Below are 17067 nucleotides of genomic sequence, written 5' to 3' on the forward strand. Positions count from 1 at the left end.
TCGACGCGTCACTGTCCCGGGAGCCCAGCCTCGGGCTCGGCGTCCTGAAAGCATCGCCCGAACCCGGCTCGGAGGCGGCAGGCGGCGCGTGGACTTGGGGAGCAGGGAGGGTCAACGGAGGCTGCTGGTGGCCGGTGTTTCCGGGCAATAATCCCCGCTTCTCTTTCTTTCTCTGTGTGCCCTGTCTGCTCCTCTCTCCCCACCCTCCGGAAGCAGGAGAACCGGCCAGATCGGAGCCAGTCACCATCCTCTGACCATGCCCCGTTGAAGGGGGCAGACTTCGAGGGCAACTTGTCGCGGACTGCCTGGGTTGAACTAACGTACGGGAAAAGACCGAGAGCCCGGAACTGCATTGCTTGGCCCGGTGGGGGGCTGTTGTCTATGTCTTCTTGGGGCGCCCGGCGGATCGGGGTCTCGGTTTTGCAGGAAGAACCCAGAGCTGGTGGCTTCAGGTGGCTGACCCTGCCACCACCGCGGTCGCCGCAAGTGCTGTTTCCACCTTTGGTGAGAGGAGCAGAGACGCAAGAGCAGGGAGACCTCCGAGGCAAAGAGGCATCGGACATGTGTCAGCACATCTGGGGAGCACATCCGAAGAGCCCGAGGGGAGATTTGCCGAAACAATTCAAACTGCGTTATTGATCTTGGGGGTGACTGCCCCTGGCCGGCTGTCGGGTGGGAGCGCGAGTGTGCGCTCTCTGGAGAGTGTGTGCGTGTGTGTATGTGTGTGCCGTGTCGGGCTCCCCCTTTCCCCCCTGTTTTCCCGTCGAGTGATGCACCTGGAATGAGAATCAGAGGATGGAAATAGTCTGGGAGGTGCTTTTTCTTCTTCAAGCCAATTTCATCGTCTGCATATCAGGTACGGGACGTGCTGGTGTCATGGGCGGGTGGTGTGTGCTGTGGTGATATTTGAAATGTATGAGGTTTTATCCTGTGTAGATTTAGGGCGGGAAGTGAAGAGGTGGCACAGCCCTTTTTCGTTCTGTGGCTTGGCTGTCTTCGGAATCAAAAACCTTCTAAGCCCAAGGGTGTGTGCATGGGTCTCTCTCTCTCTCTCTCTCTCTCTCTGTAGGTGTGTGTGTGTGTGTGTGTGTGTGTGTGTGTGTGTGTGTAGGTGTGCTGCTGTGGGCAAGATCTCTGAGGCGTCCTGGAAGGGAGAAGGGATGGAGACTGAAAAAAAAAGAGGCAGCTGGGTGTTGATTTTCAACTGCTTTTCTGGCTGAGAACTCTGGCGCCGAAATCTGAGCCTTGGCACCCCCACCCCCAACCCCAACCCCTGGCTTCCAAAGTTCCCAAACTCAGTGGTTTCTGGCTGGCAAAAAAATGGATGCAGAGCCTTGCTCTGGTATCTAGGCACTTTAAAGAGCCTGCAGGAAGATGCGGGACTGAGGAATGCCAGGATTGACTGGAAGGATGTGGAAGACCTCTCTGCCTTCCCCAGATGTTGGGAAATGTATTGTGGTGTTGGAAATCCAGTGGCAGCCCAAACACACCTGAAGCAATACAGTGTTAGTAATGCTGCTGTAGTTGAAAGTCTTAATTCCCAGTAGCAAGGATGTGCTGGCTCAGGAGCTGATCACAGGCTACTTGTGCCAGCGTTTTTCGTTTTTCGTTTAGTTTTTGTTTGTTTGTTTGTTTGTTTGTTTTTAATGAAAATACAGGGTGTTGAGTTATCTGGGGAGGGCTTGTGCCTGCCTGTTTCTGAGTATTGTGTGTTGGGAGGAACTGTCATATTTCCAAGATATGTGTTTCTTGGTGCAGGAATTTAGGGTTGGAGGGAACTGTGTAGATATTCCCCAGTCCTTTGGCTCCTCCCACTGACCAGCACCCACTCCATTTCCCCTTGCACCTGCCATTGAAGCATTCAGGGTGTAGCCCATTTGCAGTTCTCCCCTCTGCCTGCATTCCCTCTGCAGAATTAGGTACTGAGCCAACTTCCCAGGAAGTAGATGAGCAGGAGCCCTGCCTCTGTGAGCAGACACACTTGAGCAGCATTGGAGTAAGGCAGGTGTCCTGCCTCCTCCTTAAGCCCTTGACAGTCTCCTCCCCCCTAAATCAGACTATCAAAAATCCTTGTGTGTTTACTTTGGACCCAGTTCTAAACACTGCTGTTTAATTTCAATCTTCTCTAAAGATGGAATGGGAATCTGTTATGTGAAATCATATTTGGGGCTTGGCCTCCCTACTAAGAAACATGTCACCATAGTGAGTTATATTCACATAGCAGACAACGGAAGTCTGGGGTCACTCCCCCTCCACAATGGGAATTCTGTCACTCTATCGTGTGTCTTCCAGTATAAATATTGAGGTGACTCGTGAGGGTTTGTGAGTCCTTTGCCAGGGGTAGCCTGGGTGGCAGCTCAGAAGACCAGATTAATCATCTTTCACCATATCTCTCCCTCTTTCTCTTTCCTACCTCTCTCTAGCATCATAAATCATTTTTAGAAGAGCCATCTAAGTTCTTGTAAGATTGGGTAAAGTCTAACATTCGGTGAGGAGCTGGGCTTCCTTAAGCATCCTATTCGTCTCAGTCTGGACCATAATCTTGCCTAGCAATGACATGGGGGTAAGAAGCTGAGCAGGAGTCTGTTTTTAGCCTCAGAAAGAGTTATTAGTGGGAGACCTGTCCTGGCTGCATTTGATTTGGTGTGTCAGCAGCTAAATTATTCAGGTAGAAACATGAGGAGGAGGGTTTTTTTTTTTTTTCCACCCCAGAAGAAGTGTTATGGAGTGTGTGGCCTTTCACATGCACTCACTAAATAATCATCATTGCAGTGTAGTGACGGGAATAAAAGTGTAAGCAAAATTGGTCGCTATTAGCTAGACAGAAAACTAGGTTACCACTCCAAGTGTTCAGTTAGGATCTGCATTGATTTGCACTTCATGAAGATATGTAGACAAAGATGCAGCATTCTAGGTTTTGTATTTACACACCACACATTTGACTTCAAATGCCCATTCTGTCTCTGAAAACAGTGAGGTTTCCTCCTATCGGCACAACTGTAAATCCAGTGAAGTTCATTTATGTCTAAATTATGATTAGTAATATAATCATGACTCACAATTGCCACAGTTTGGGGACTTCAACTTTTTTCTCTTGCCATCTGACAGCCTGAGGATATGCTGGAATGTGATGTACCAAGGTTGAATAATTGTGCCTCAGAGAGGACTTAGTGGGTCTTTCATTTCAGCTTCCATGATTTGCAGTTTTAATTTACTCATGAATGAGTTTTACTGAAAGGAACAAAATCCTCTGATCATAGAATTTACTATCATGCGTTTGTAAATATAAATGGGGTGGGAGCACTTTTTCGTCATCTTAGGGTAGCCACTCTGACCAATAAATGGGTGCTAACCCATAGTATAGTACCAGACAGTGAAGGGTGAGGCACCACTAGGCTTCACTTCATTGTTGAGGAGCATAAAGCTGGGAAAAGCCAGTAAAAACCTACAGTATAAACGTTTTGCAGGAGGAAAATACTAGTAGCAACTTTGCCTATGGAAGGTATGTGTAGTATATGTAGTAGATTTTTTTTTGGTAGCTTTTGCTGTCAAGAACACTCTGGGCTTTGTAACTGAAAATTTTTTTAACCCAAGGTTTCACCCCTCTCTCTCTCTCTCTCTCTCACACACACACACACACACACACACACACACACACACACCCCAAGGTGTTTCCTCTCTGCATTATTCGGCTATGTCATCTAAAATACAGATACCGGGGGGACTTGATCTATTTGGTACTTCTGCTGAAATAATCTGGTTAGCAAAAGGACTAAGAGCCCATTTGGCCAGGGCTAGCTTGCTGCTGAGTAAGGAGCATGCATATCTTCCACTGGAAGGATCATACCAATTCTGGCAAGTTAGTGACAGCACAAGCCTTGAAAAGAAATACTGTGGCCTGGGAGTTAAAGGCAAATATCATTTGGCTAAAGATATAAGGTAGCAGGGATCTGTATAGAGACCAGAGAGGGGAGCAGGGGGAGAGAAGAAAGGAGGGAGGCAGAGAGAGAAATGAGAATGAATATGCTTTCTCTCTGTGCATAGAGAACCATTCCCTTCCTTCCAAGGCAGCTCAGAGCAGCGAGAATGAATACTGAGAATTGGAAGGAGAGCGTTTCCTAGTCAAAAGACAGCTGCCTGATTTAATTTGTATGTTGTACTCCACTTCCCTGCTTATGTAACTTCACAATGTGCCAGTTTGTTCATAACAGCAATAGCCATTTAGTTATGAGACACCACCACACATTGTAAATTTAATATGGATGTTTTGGTTTATTCCTTCTTAGAATTTGTGTGTGGGGGGGTGTGATTTTATAAGTCGGGCATTTAGAGAATTCACATTTAGGTCTGAGTAAAAATACCCATATATCATTTAAGTTTTAGGTCAAGACTTAGCTCAAGTTTGATTATTTTCTATTTATTGGATTGTCTTTCATTTTGATGTGTCTGACTGGAGGAATAAAATTATGCTAAATGAATGTTCCTCTTCAAGAACTTGGGAGTAAAAAGTTAATGCAATTATACTGTAAAGTTAGAAATGTGGTAGCACTTGAGTTGGATTTAAATCTGTCCATCAAACAAGTGGAATTATTATGTAAGTACCTCCAGCATCTTTTAATCATCATTCACTATAAGTAAATACTCCATTTCTAATCTAAACACTAAAATTGTTTTATGTGTAGAGAATAAATAATAGTAGGATGGAACATTATTATATGGCTTCGATGAGACAGTAAATACTATTTAATCTTTTTTCACTTAGCGTAGTATCTCACACCTAGCAGACATACATGAATACCAACTATGATTTATTTTCTATCAATGTAGCTGTATGTAGATTTGATTCACATCAAGTAGAAGTTTACTTTCTTCCCTGTTGGCTTTATTAAAATCAAAAAGAATCACCAGTCAAGGACTAGGGAGATGGCTCACCTACTAAAGTCCTTGCTGCACAAGCCTGACTCCCCGAGTTCAGGTCTTTGGCGCTCCTGTAAAGGCACAGTGGCATACATTTGTAACTCCCATGCAAGAAAGCCAGATGAGCAGGTTCCCTGAGCTCACAGCTGAGGCAGCTTAGCTGAATCAGTGAGCTCCAGGTTCCATGACAGACCCCATCTCAGAAAATAAGGTGGAAAGCCATTTAAGAAGGCTCTTAATGCTGACTTCTGACATCCTCATACATGCATATAAACGTGCATGTGCATATGAATACCTATCTACATATAACACACACACAATCATCAACCAGCCTATTTTGTAACATATAGTATGAACCCCACTTTCAAGAAAGCCTTGGGCAAACCAGTATTGTGTCTTTATCGACTTCCTCATGAAAATATCTAAGCAGCATTAGATATTTTTTTTAATTTTCTTTATTTTGCATTCCAACCACAGTTCTCCCTCCCATCCCTCCTGCTGCCTCCCTCTTCTCCTCCCCTTTAAGTCACCCCATTAACTCTTCCCAATGGGTAAGGGCTTCCATGGGAAGTCAACAAAGTCCAGCATATTAAGTTGTGCCAGGACTAAGCTCTTCCCTGACCCTGCATTGAGGCTGAGTATGGCATCCCACCATAGGGAATGGGCATTGGCATTAGATTTTAGTGTATCATAGGAATGTCCCCTACTCATTCCTTTTACTCAATATTAAGTGAGATAAGGCTTGGGAAATCTTAAGTATTACCTAGTCACCATGTAGTTCTTATTGCCAAGATCAACAGGCTTTCCCACATTCTTCTTATGCTTTATGGATTACTATAGCCTCCTCTTTAAAGTTCTTCCAAATTGAAAAACTGTGTATGCATCCACTATAACTTGAAATAGGATATTCAATTAAATAAAATTGAGCCCCTCTCCAACAGGCTGATTGTGTCATTAGCAATATGATGTCTCTAAATCATTTTCTTGAGTGATGTCATGGTCAATAATGAACAGATAACCATCACCCTAGATGAAAATCTCTAAGCAGTGGGAATAGAGAACACTACCAGGTAATAGGAAATCCCAAGAAGGGAAATGTCCATCTGGAGAAGTCTTCCCTTGGGTGAGGAGAAATTGACTGACATGTGAAGAAAACAGGACAAAATATCTTGTCTCATCATCTGCAATACATTTTTTTTATTTGGATTTGAGATTTCAGTTCAGAAGAGAACCAAATGTCATTATGTCCTTAAAGGAAGACTGCGAATGTCAGAAGGTTCACCCCACAATCCAACCCTACTCTAGTCATCTATATGGTGTAGGCAATTGACTCTACTTCTAATTTCTGGGTTCCTCATCTGTCCAACACAATTTTTATTCGCATTGTCTATTTCTGAAAAACTGTTTGAAGCAACATCAGAAATGATAAAGCATCCTTCAAGCTTTGCATATGTCAAGTGCTAATATTATTGGGATGAGCCAAGATTAAAATGCAAAACTGAGAGGTGCATAGAGAATATGGAGTGATATAAAAAGATATGAACATGTTTAATTACTTAGAATTAATTTTGTATAATGTGTTAGTATGTCTAATGTTAGAAAGCAGTAGGAAAGATAACTAATTGTCTAATATATAGTGTAAATACTATGGATAGGGAAAACAAGACAATGAAAGAAATTGAAGGTATTGGGCTGGTGTTAGAATTTGGAATAAATGAAAAAGACATCACATTAACAAAGAAACATATGAGTGAGTGGATGATCAGCAGACCTGCAACAACAGAAATACAGGATTTGCTTTGAGAGACACTAGAGTGTCAGAAAGAGCCTTCTTATGAAGCTAAAATATTAGAGAGTACCACATACAAACACAGTTTGGCATTTTTATGTGATGTTAATGCTATATAGCATCACATTAATTCAATGAATTGAAATCATTTCATACTTGTTCACAATTCTAATTGCCTTGGGTCTCGAGTTAGTGTTGACCACTTCCAGTCACTGCTATACTTGTCATAGTTTGTACTCATTTGAGAGTTTTCTGATAGGGAGGGAGTTGAGCTTTCTCATGTGTATGAAGAAATATGTAGTTGACATTACTTGGGGTTATCATTGCAACAAGGAAAATATAAGGATAACAAAGCAGGTTTGGATGAATAATAACATCTAGAGTTATCACATACAGGCCAAACTGTATGTGAGAAAGAACAATATAGGCCATGGGACAAACACAAGCCAACATGTGAAGTACGAGATTGTTAGTCACTCTCTGGTAGGTCACTATGTAGTAGTACTGGAGAAATAAAGTAGACTGACTCAGTAGGCCTTCCTCTCCTCATCCTTAAAGTGAAGATTGAAGAAACACACATACAATCTTCCTTTGTGCCTGGTATACAGTAGTTGCATAGTGAATTGAAGCTATCCCCCATAAATAACTATACTTCATTGTGACTGATATCAATAATAACCATCGCTACTAATATTGGAAATGGTTTTTGCAAATGCCAAGTAATTCTTAAGCCATGTTCACTGTTCAATAGCATTTACATATGCATATATAACATATATTACTGATAGATTATTAGTAGTATATTATTAATGTATATATATATATATATATATATATATAAAACAAAGATGAACCATGTCTGGTTCTGAGTGTTTATAGGACAATGCATTCTGCATGATCGACATTTATAGTATATACTGAGAGTAAAGGAAAAACAGTTAGCTCTTGGTCTATGTAAGCGATGAAGGGAAAGATTTATAAAGATGAAAATATTTGAAGTAGAAAAGTACATGGGATTTCAAAGTAAAGGGCAAGAGGGAAGAGGAAAACCACAAGGAAATAATAATATGTTCATAGCACAAAGCAAAAATGTCAAAAGTGCAGTGAACTGGGCATATGGACTCAAGGGATTGGAATAATTGACTGGAACTAAGGTTACAGACTAACCTGCACTCTCAAAGAAAGTCTCTCAAGCTGAGATGAGATGTTGAGACCTTAGTATTTTTGTTGCAAGAAGCTCAAGAAAATGTGGTAATCAATTTTGTTCGTGACTTAATAAAATACGTTTGTACTTTGAGTATAGGGAGCAACAGCCTAAAAGCTAATCTTCCTCTTCATTTCTTTCCACTTTTATTCTTGATGACAGAACCCACAAAATTATCTTTTTAAAATCCCAGCCATAGCTACACAGTGAGTCCAAGTGTCAAACAAAATAAACAAGCCACCACCACTACCAACAAAAATCCTTTCCCCCAAAGTCAGTGAGACCAGTGTGTCATGTTCTGAGTAGCAGGCCAAACAGAGAAGTCATGTCCTAACACTTGGAACCCAGCCTTTCTTTGAATTTTAACCCTTGGTATTTGCATATTAAACAAATGAAAATATATCATTTTTTTACTTGAATAACAATGATTGTACTTGTTAATTAGTTGAAGGCAATGAAGGAAGAACTATCTACACATGTATTTGTGTACCAGCATTTGAAAGGCAGAGGCAGGTGGATCTCTGTGAGTTCGAGGCCAACCTGGTCTACAAAGCAAGTTCCAGGACAGCCAGAGCTGTTACACAGAGAAACCCTATCTCAAAAAAAAAAAAATAGCCTTATGCCACACTGTCAGCATTACTCTTGCACCAAACAGATGGTAAAGCCACAACTCAATATTCTACAGCAGTTTTTTACCTAACTACACTAACTACACTGTGCATAAATCTTGTTTCCAGTCTATTCATGCTCACTTTGGAAAACATGTTTATGATCCACCAAATTATATGTCAATTGTACCCTTCCAAGGGTAAAGTTACTATGGAGATGATAGACAGAAAGACAGAAAGATAGAGAGACAGAGAGATAGATGATAGATAGATAGATAGATAGATAGATAGATAGATAGATAGATAGATAGATAGATGATAGATAGATACAGACCTGAAATGAAAAGAGTGTTCTTTGTCCACCTAATTGCACAGAACTTTGTAAATACAAAACTCAATAAACTGTTGAGAGTGCCCTAATATTTCCAGACACTTGGAATCAGTCAGAATAAAGTGCTGAAATTTCCCTCTAAAAACTTATTAATTAGTAAGAGATGGTTCTTAAGGTATTAGCAGTCTATAAAACAATGTGATAAATATAGTAATAAGGATTAAAAAAAACTGAGAACAGAGAGGTAATATCTGATTTATTTAGCAACTGGATGGGGAAGGGAGTAGGTATCTTTAGGATGCCTGGGCCAACCCTTGATGTTAAGTGTGGTCTTAAAAGACTTTTGCTGATTTACAGGGGGGGGGGTGAGGTGGAGCAGTGGTCAAAGGAGCCAGCATCTGCAAAGCAGAGCAATGAGAGGTCACTGCGAGTTCAGTGGGTGTCCCAAGGGTAATATTACAACCAGAAAGCGGAGTGTGAGGACAAGGTCAAAATGGAATTGTGTTTAGGAAGCATGGCTTTGGTAACAGTGACAGTTTGTAAATAATGCTAGAGAAGCCTGCCCTGTGCCATTCAGTGTCAGGAAGGTCTCTATTGGAGACCCAGGAGGGTGTGGTGTCTGACCATTCAATTCAAGAGAAACAGACCAGTCAAGGAAATGCTCGTGGCAGTGGTCTAGTCACGCTCCATTTGGCTGAGGTCACTAAGCATTTTCCAATGTTGTCTCTCGTTCCAGGAGACCTCCCAGGAGCTTTTCGAGAAGCTCACGTATAGATTACAGAGTTTAATCTCCTTATGTAGTTTAAGGCTAGGCTTCTCTACTTTAGGGAAAACAGCTAGTAGCCTATTGGTCTACCATGGGTCAATGTCTGAGGTATCATCTAATCTGCTTTGCTATTGAACAGTTCCTTGTTTCTTTTCATTTTGCTGTTTTCATCTCAAATAAATTTAAGCATCGCTTAAAAGCATCTCCAGCATGCAGTTTGGGGTAGGGTCTTGCAGTCATGAGAAATAGTCTGGGACCACTATAATTGCTCTTTATTAGCAGGATTGGGCTGTTAATAGGGTCTCCAGTCTTTGGGGTTGATTACATTTGCATGAAGGAGCCATCAGATGGCAGGGGAGTCATGATCCATGGTTATGAAGGAGACAGCCTACAAATGTCTTTTCCTCCTGGTCTGGGAAAGGTGACACTTTTGTCACAGCAGATGCAGAATTCATCCTTAGCTCTGTCCAATACTTCATGCCCAGTGGCTAAGGGGCTGGCAGTAGGAAATGAAGTTTGTGACTTTCAGTTCAGTTTTCCAGAGCCAAGTTTTGCTGGCTTTGCAACACATTTGGCAGTGATGTCAGAGTTGGAATAAACACATTTACTGGAGGATATGAGTCAACACATTTCCATTCTCCTCCTCCTCCCTGTGTCCTCCCTACACACTCTGCTACCTTTTACCCTCAGTGAAAATAATCCTGATGGCAGCACTTAAGGAGTGAGCTCAGCCCTTTCCTCTGAGGTTGGGATTAACAATAAATGACCCCCAGGGCTCTAAAAATCAATGCATAAAGAGGCATATCTAAAGCAGGTGTTTGTTTTGTTTTTCCAGTGTTTAATATGTTTGTCCATTCATAAACAAAAGCCAATGAAAGGGTGCCTTTTGTAAGGTTTGAAATGGCCCAGGCATGTGGTAAAACGCGGCGAGCAAAAATCTTGTTCTTGGTCTCTGTAGAAAGTCTATGTAATGCTATACAAATATTGCAGTTTGCATTTCTTATTGTCCAGCCTGGTGCCTAGCGTTTAGAAGACGCTCAGTAATGAACATATTGATTGATACATAAATGAATAGAAAGGAGTGGTTTATAATTACTTCTTAACCTCATAAGAAAGAAGTAATGCAGTAGGGAGGAGAGGCAAATCAAACACTGTATCAGTTATCCTTTTGCTTCTGCTGCAGGTAGATTTTCCAGTGTTCGAGGATTTAGAGAAAATAAGGAGCAACCTGTTGGATCGCTTACTGTTTCTTTCTTACAATGAACTCACAGGCTTTTCTGGACAAACTATTCTTATTTGAGGCAGGTACTCACATTTGCTTAAAACGTGTTCCAGCTACTTTGTGTTCTGTGACACCATAGGAAAGCCGTGAACTTGTCATGAGAAATCCATGTGCGTCTATTTAAGGGGTATCAAGGATTTATTAAGATATAAAAGGGGGGAATACACTCATGCATGTAGGATATGGTAAATCCAGTTACAGAGTCCTTGGAAAGCTGAAGACCAATCACACACTACTTCACATCACCTGACACAGTCTTTAGCACCCAAGAGGGAGCAACCACAACCACTCTCCTTCCTTTTTTATAAGAGGTCATGTAGACAGACAAAAAGCATTAACTCTATTGGGCCAGACAGCCCAAGGTCATGGAAGAGAATGAATACCCAGTACATGAACTCCTGGATTTGTAGATTTAGTATTCTTTCTTTATCTGTATCCTCTCTGCCCCTGGTAGAGATTGCATGATATACCATGTTTTCCATCACGAGAGAAAGAAGTACACGAGGGAGATCACTGTCTTTCAGTTAAAACTTTCCTAGAGGGTTCAAAGGAAAGGGCCCTGTGCTTGAGTCTTGATACAGAGAATTACAGGAACCGACTCTGATGGTTATGATATTTCCAGACTTAAAAAGTGTTGTTTCTCATGTTATTTTTTTTATACTGCTATGTCTAAATACCTGACAAGAGTAACTAAAGGAGAGAGCAGTTTATTTTGCCTCTTGGTTCTGGAACACAGTCCGGTCCAGCCAGGATGCCATGGAAACACGAGTGTGAGGCAGCTAGTCCTATGACATCTGTAGCCAGGAACTAGAGAGCAGTGCATGCTGGTGCCCAGCTTGCTTCCTTCTTCTTATTGAGTATGAGAATCCAACCCATGGGTTAGTGCTGTCCTTATCCAGGGTGGAACTTTCCCAACTCAATGCCCCCCTCTACAGATACCCCCAGAGGTTTTGATTCTGGGTGATTCTAAATCTTCTCAAGTAAATAATCAGTATTAGCCATCCTGTGTGTTCTCTGGCTTTTTGTAAAGAAGAATGACTGCTTCTTAAGAGAAAAAAGAGCCATCAAGAGTCTTGGATGCGAAGCAAATGTGTGGAGCTGCTGTTTGGGGTAGCAATTCTCCTTCTCCTCCAATTGATCCTAGCAAGTATGTGGAAATGGATTACTTGGAAAATTCCTGTTTTGTTTCCTTGCTATCTTAGTTATAGGGAAGGGGGTAAGTAAGACTCAAAACTTTTTTGTGTTCACTTCTTATCCCAGAAGTACATGTTTAAAAATTACACTGCTGGTCAGGAGGTAAAGTATCTGAGGGCACTCTTGTCCCTGGATATGAATAGTGATGTGTTATTGGCCATCTAATTCATGACAATAACCCGGCTCTCAGTTGCTAAGATTCAAACCCATATGGAATAAAATACAGAGTGGGAAAGTCAGGTTTTTTTTCATATCTGTAACAAGTCTTATCCCTAATTTTCCCTTTTGGGGAAGTTCTTTCTGGCTTTTTAGTTGTATCAGGGCAGATAGTTTGTATCTGCCGTTTTGGGGATAAGAGTGGGTGTAGTCTTTGATGTTCTTTCTCTTGCTTTTGGAATTGCTGGGGCTAGAGTTTGCCTGTGTCAAATAAAGTGTTGTATTGTGCTACTCTTACAGGTAAGACATGTTGAGTGAACTAATGGGTGAATGTTGGGCTAAGCATCTACTATTTAGGCTAATTGTGTATTCAAATGAGATGCTCTTCATTGTGTGGCTTACAAGACAGGGGTTACAGAAGTGTCATGCAGCCATAGAAATGATTGATGTTGTGACTAACTCGGTGTATTTTAATGGTAATAATGCATGAATGTCAAAAAATTAGGAAAAAAGTGTTTCTCCCTCTATAGACAAAATTTGTGCTTACCAAAGTTTGAAGGTACAACTTTTCAACATTAATATATATGTGCTTTTAAAAACTTTGTATCTCAAGTATGGTCTCCTGATGCTTCTTTATAGGAAGTCTTAGAATCAGATAAATCCCAAAGTCAGTAGATTAACCCTTCAAAACGCCTTGTTCACATAAATTGCTCAACTGGCATCAACAAATATGAGTGGCAGTTTGAGGTCCCCTAGCCTAGCTTTGTGCCCGGCAGCAAAGGGCCAAAAGTTTGCTGAACAATTAATTTCTGAATTAGAGTTTTATTTCTGTGAAGAGAAAGAATGGTCACAGCAACCCTTACAAAGTAAAACATTCAATTGGGGCTGGTTGCGAGTTCAGAGGTTTAGCCCATAGTCATCACAGCAGGAAGCAGGACAGCAGAGAGGTAGCTGAGAGTTCTCCCCCTGGATTGGCACGCAGCAGGGAGAGACAACCACACGTGAACTTATAAAACCCAAAGCCCACTCACTCCCAGTGACATGCCTCTTTGTTGTGAGGAGCTGCGGGCCGCTTCCCTGCCACCCCAGCTCCCGGCCGCCAGCTAGCTCTTACATATTGACCTAACCCATTTCTAATAATCTGTGTAGCCCACGAGCTGGCTTACCAGGAATGATCTTAACCTGCGTCTGCCTGGAGTGAGAGAATCATGGCGACTCCTGACTCAGCTTCTTTCTCCCAGCATTCTGTTCTGTTTACTCCTCCCACCTATGTTTTAACCTATCAGGGCCAAGCAGTTTCTTTATTGCTTAACCAATGAAATCAACAGATTGATATATGACACTCCCACATCACCTCTTCCAACAGGGCCACACCTTCTAATTGTGTACTCCCTGTGAGTCTTTGAGTTCCATTTTCATTCCAACTACCACAATTAGCTGCTATTATTTCTTGTCATAGTTTTATAATCATACATCTAAAACATTGTCTTTCAATAATTATTTTCCATTATTTGGTGACATGTTGTTTCTAGTTTATACCCTTTTGCTAGTTTTTCATATCTATAGATACTTACTTCTGTTGAATTATTTCTTTAAAATAATTCTAACAAATAGCAATTTCTCACTCACAAAATTCTGTCTGGCTTTGCCATGGTAACCTGAAGTGTATGGTTCTAGGTGTACAACAAATTTGCCGAGAGAGTGTGCATATAGTATAGTGAACTCCCACAGATCATTTTAACAATGATAACCCCTGCCTTGAAAGTTACTTAAGCAAAACTGAGTATCTCTGGCACTAAGATGCTACTGTAATTCACAAATCAGACCAGAGACAAGAAACTGTATGTGAGATCATGTGTCTCTCTTGGGTCTTGAAGTTTGAGACTTAGGCAATATTCCTGGTGCATACTTTTATTGTGACTGAGGGTGAGAGAATAAGCTGGTTTTCAGAAAATGCTGTAGGGATGAGAGTTAAGACCTGACATAATTACTGTTAACCTGCTAATTCTGTGTGGCAACATTAGTCATCCACCACTGCTTTGATTCTTAGTGGTTTGTTTGTTTGTTTGTATTTTTAATCAGGATCCTATTCTACCTACCTTGGGCACTTTAGAGTACTAAGAAGATTTTGAATAAAGTTTTGACTGTTGCTAAACTTCTCCAGGTCTTAAAAAGCCAAAGTAGCAAGATTTACATTGTAGAAAAACCTCTCGTGTGTGTATGTGGGTATATTTGGGGGCTATGTGTGTGTACCTGTGACTGTGTGTATCTCTGTCTCTCTGTCTCTCTCTGTCTCTCTCTCTCTCTCTCTCTCTCTCCCTCTCTTTCTCGGTGTGTGTGTGTGTGTGTGTATGTGCGTGTGTGAATGAGGGCATGTGCATGCCATGACACACATGGTGTAGAGGTATCGGTCCTCACCTTCCACTTTGTTTGAGACAGAGTTTTTTTAATTTAATTTTTTTTCTGTTCCATATTCCAGGCTAGCTGACCTACAAACCTCAGGTGATTCTCATTCCTTCACCTCCCATCTCCCCATGGGAACACAGCATTACCTACAAGTGTACTACTTGGCCAAACTTGAAGTTGTTCTGGGGATTTGAACCCATATCCTTGTGCTTATTGTATCCAGCACTTTTATCCATTGGGCTATTTCCTCAGCTCTAGGCAGAACCGTGAGACTGTCAACAGGAAAATTATGAGTGACTTCTTAGACAGGAAAGTTTCCTCCATGAGATAGAAATTGTAAGAGAATAGCCTAAACTAGATTTGCAAAATGGCAACACTGTAGTCTCTTAGCAAGACCCTGGGTAGTAATCTAGGGGTATATACTATTTGCTTATTTAAAAAAAAATTGTTGAAAGCTTTGCATATTATTTTTGTTTTCTAATTCACTCTCAATTCTACTAACATTATATGACCTCATCGCTGAGTAAGTCCCATGACCTAATATATGACCGGGGGTTTATAGTGTCTGTCTGTGATGTTAAGGGAGATTGACATTTAAAAATGGAGCATGCTACTTGAGCTATAGATTGCACTTGGTACATTAGTAGGCTTGCTAATTGTTATGGTGGAAGCTGAAAGAACAAAAGACACATTGACTAAAATTTGGAATTTGGCAATATTGTGTAAAACACGGGGATTAAATGAGGCAATGCACGTGAAAGTATTTAGCACAATGCCTGTGCATAGCACATAATCAGTTAAGGTTGGTTGGATATGATGCACTTAGGGAAACTAGGATATTTGGGGAATATGTTAAAGGTACAAAGAGGGAGGACAATCATAGTTTTCCCTAGAATAACCTTCTGAGACAGTTTGCTGGGTCTAACCCTCATTTTTCTTTATTTCTTTTTATTTAATGGACACGTTTTCATTTTTAACTACGCTTTAAGCCTATCAGGATTTTTTAATGTGTGTGGTCTTGTGTCACCCTGTATAAGCCCAGCTTTGAAAGGAGAGGCAAAAGAAGAACCCTGGGTCAAAGAAATTGTCTACTGCCTTATCATCATCATCACCACCATCATCATCATTATCATATTTAGTAAATGATTACTTGTTGAATGGAGCAATAAAGAAATCAAGCATCATATACCAATCCATTTTTAATAGAAAATAGAATAGTTGACCTCACATGCTCAAAGACTGTCACTCACTTTTACTGCAGACTGACTGCTTTATTTTCGTTCATGGCTCAGTCTTGACGGCTTTCTCTAAGTATTAATTTGTGCACATGGCAACCTTAAACATGTTTTCTTCAATCGGTTTGCAAATGAAAACATAGCTTTGATTTGTGTTTAATATTCACTTGGGAGAAGGATTTTTAAAATGACAATTAAATGCTGGGCTCGTGCTGGCATTATGACATGGCTCATTTTTAAATATTAGGTCTGAAAAATTCAGCAAAAAGGCATAAAAGGAAAACCAACAAGAAATAGGGCAGATGATAAATGCTGCCTGTGCTGATCTTAAGTAAAGACACAGTAAACTGTGGCCTAAGTATTTCTCTAGGGAACCTGTTTTAGAGATTTTTCTGAACATTCAGGCTTTGTGTGAGATTTCTCTCCAATCACATTGGCAGAGGCTGGATTACAACTGAGAGTGCAGAGACTAATGGACTGTTAAGATTAATCCACTAAACCTACTCCTGTTTCCCTTAAATTGATTGAATTTAGGGAAGCTGAAGACATACCCACACCCACCGTCCTCGTGTTAGATCTGCATGATGTAATGAGATCCAAGAGCTTTAAAAGACGTGCAAAAGTGTAGACCTGGGAAGATCCATAGGATGTTATCACCTTGGTAATACATTCTCTTAGCAATTACTTACTAAATCTCAAAGTTGTCTTCCATAATCTTAATTTTAAAAGGAATGCTTTTCACATGCAGAAATCTAAAGTTGAAGGTACGAGGGATGGAGAGATGGCTCAGTGGTTAAGAGCACTTATTCCTCTTGCAGAGAACCAAATCAGGTTTCCCTCACTCACTTCAGATGGCCCAAAACTACCTGTGATTTCAGCATTCAAGGGGATGTTGGTTTCTGTAAGAACCTAAACTCATGTACATATACCCCCTCACACACGCATACACTTTATTAAAATTAATAAAAATAATTCTTTAGTAGCACCAATCTAGCCCAACCTTAAATAACTTCAAGTGTTATTATCAACCAAGTTACTATGAATATTTGGAGTGGTTTTCAAAATTCTGTGAGAGAAATATGTTGTTTATGTTCAATGAAATCATGTCCACCAAAACTGTAGATAAAAATACATGGAATATATTACGTGCACACATAGCGTATGACATTGATAAAAATC

General features: G+C 40.9%; 1 protein-coding gene across 1 annotated transcript in view; it reads left to right on the forward strand.

Moving 5' to 3' along the window:
• Positions 1 to 332: 332 nt before the first annotated feature.
• Ca10 (carbonic anhydrase 10) overlaps positions 333 to 17067 on the forward strand; it is a 475330-nt gene continuing 458595 nt past the window's right edge. The window contains exon 1 of the mRNA XM_050156762.1: positions 333 to 856. Within this exon, the coding sequence (XP_050012719.1) occupies positions 796 to 856 (61 nt within the window). The 5' untranslated portion in view covers positions 333 to 795. The remainder of the gene's footprint in view (positions 857 to 17067) is intronic.

Source organism: Alexandromys fortis, unplaced genomic scaffold (assembly GCF_014885135.2).
Source record: "Alexandromys fortis isolate MF-2015 unplaced genomic scaffold, M_Fortis_MF-2015_v1.1 scaffold_31, whole genome shotgun sequence".
Lineage (NCBI taxonomy): Eukaryota > Metazoa > Chordata > Mammalia > Rodentia > Cricetidae > Alexandromys > Alexandromys fortis.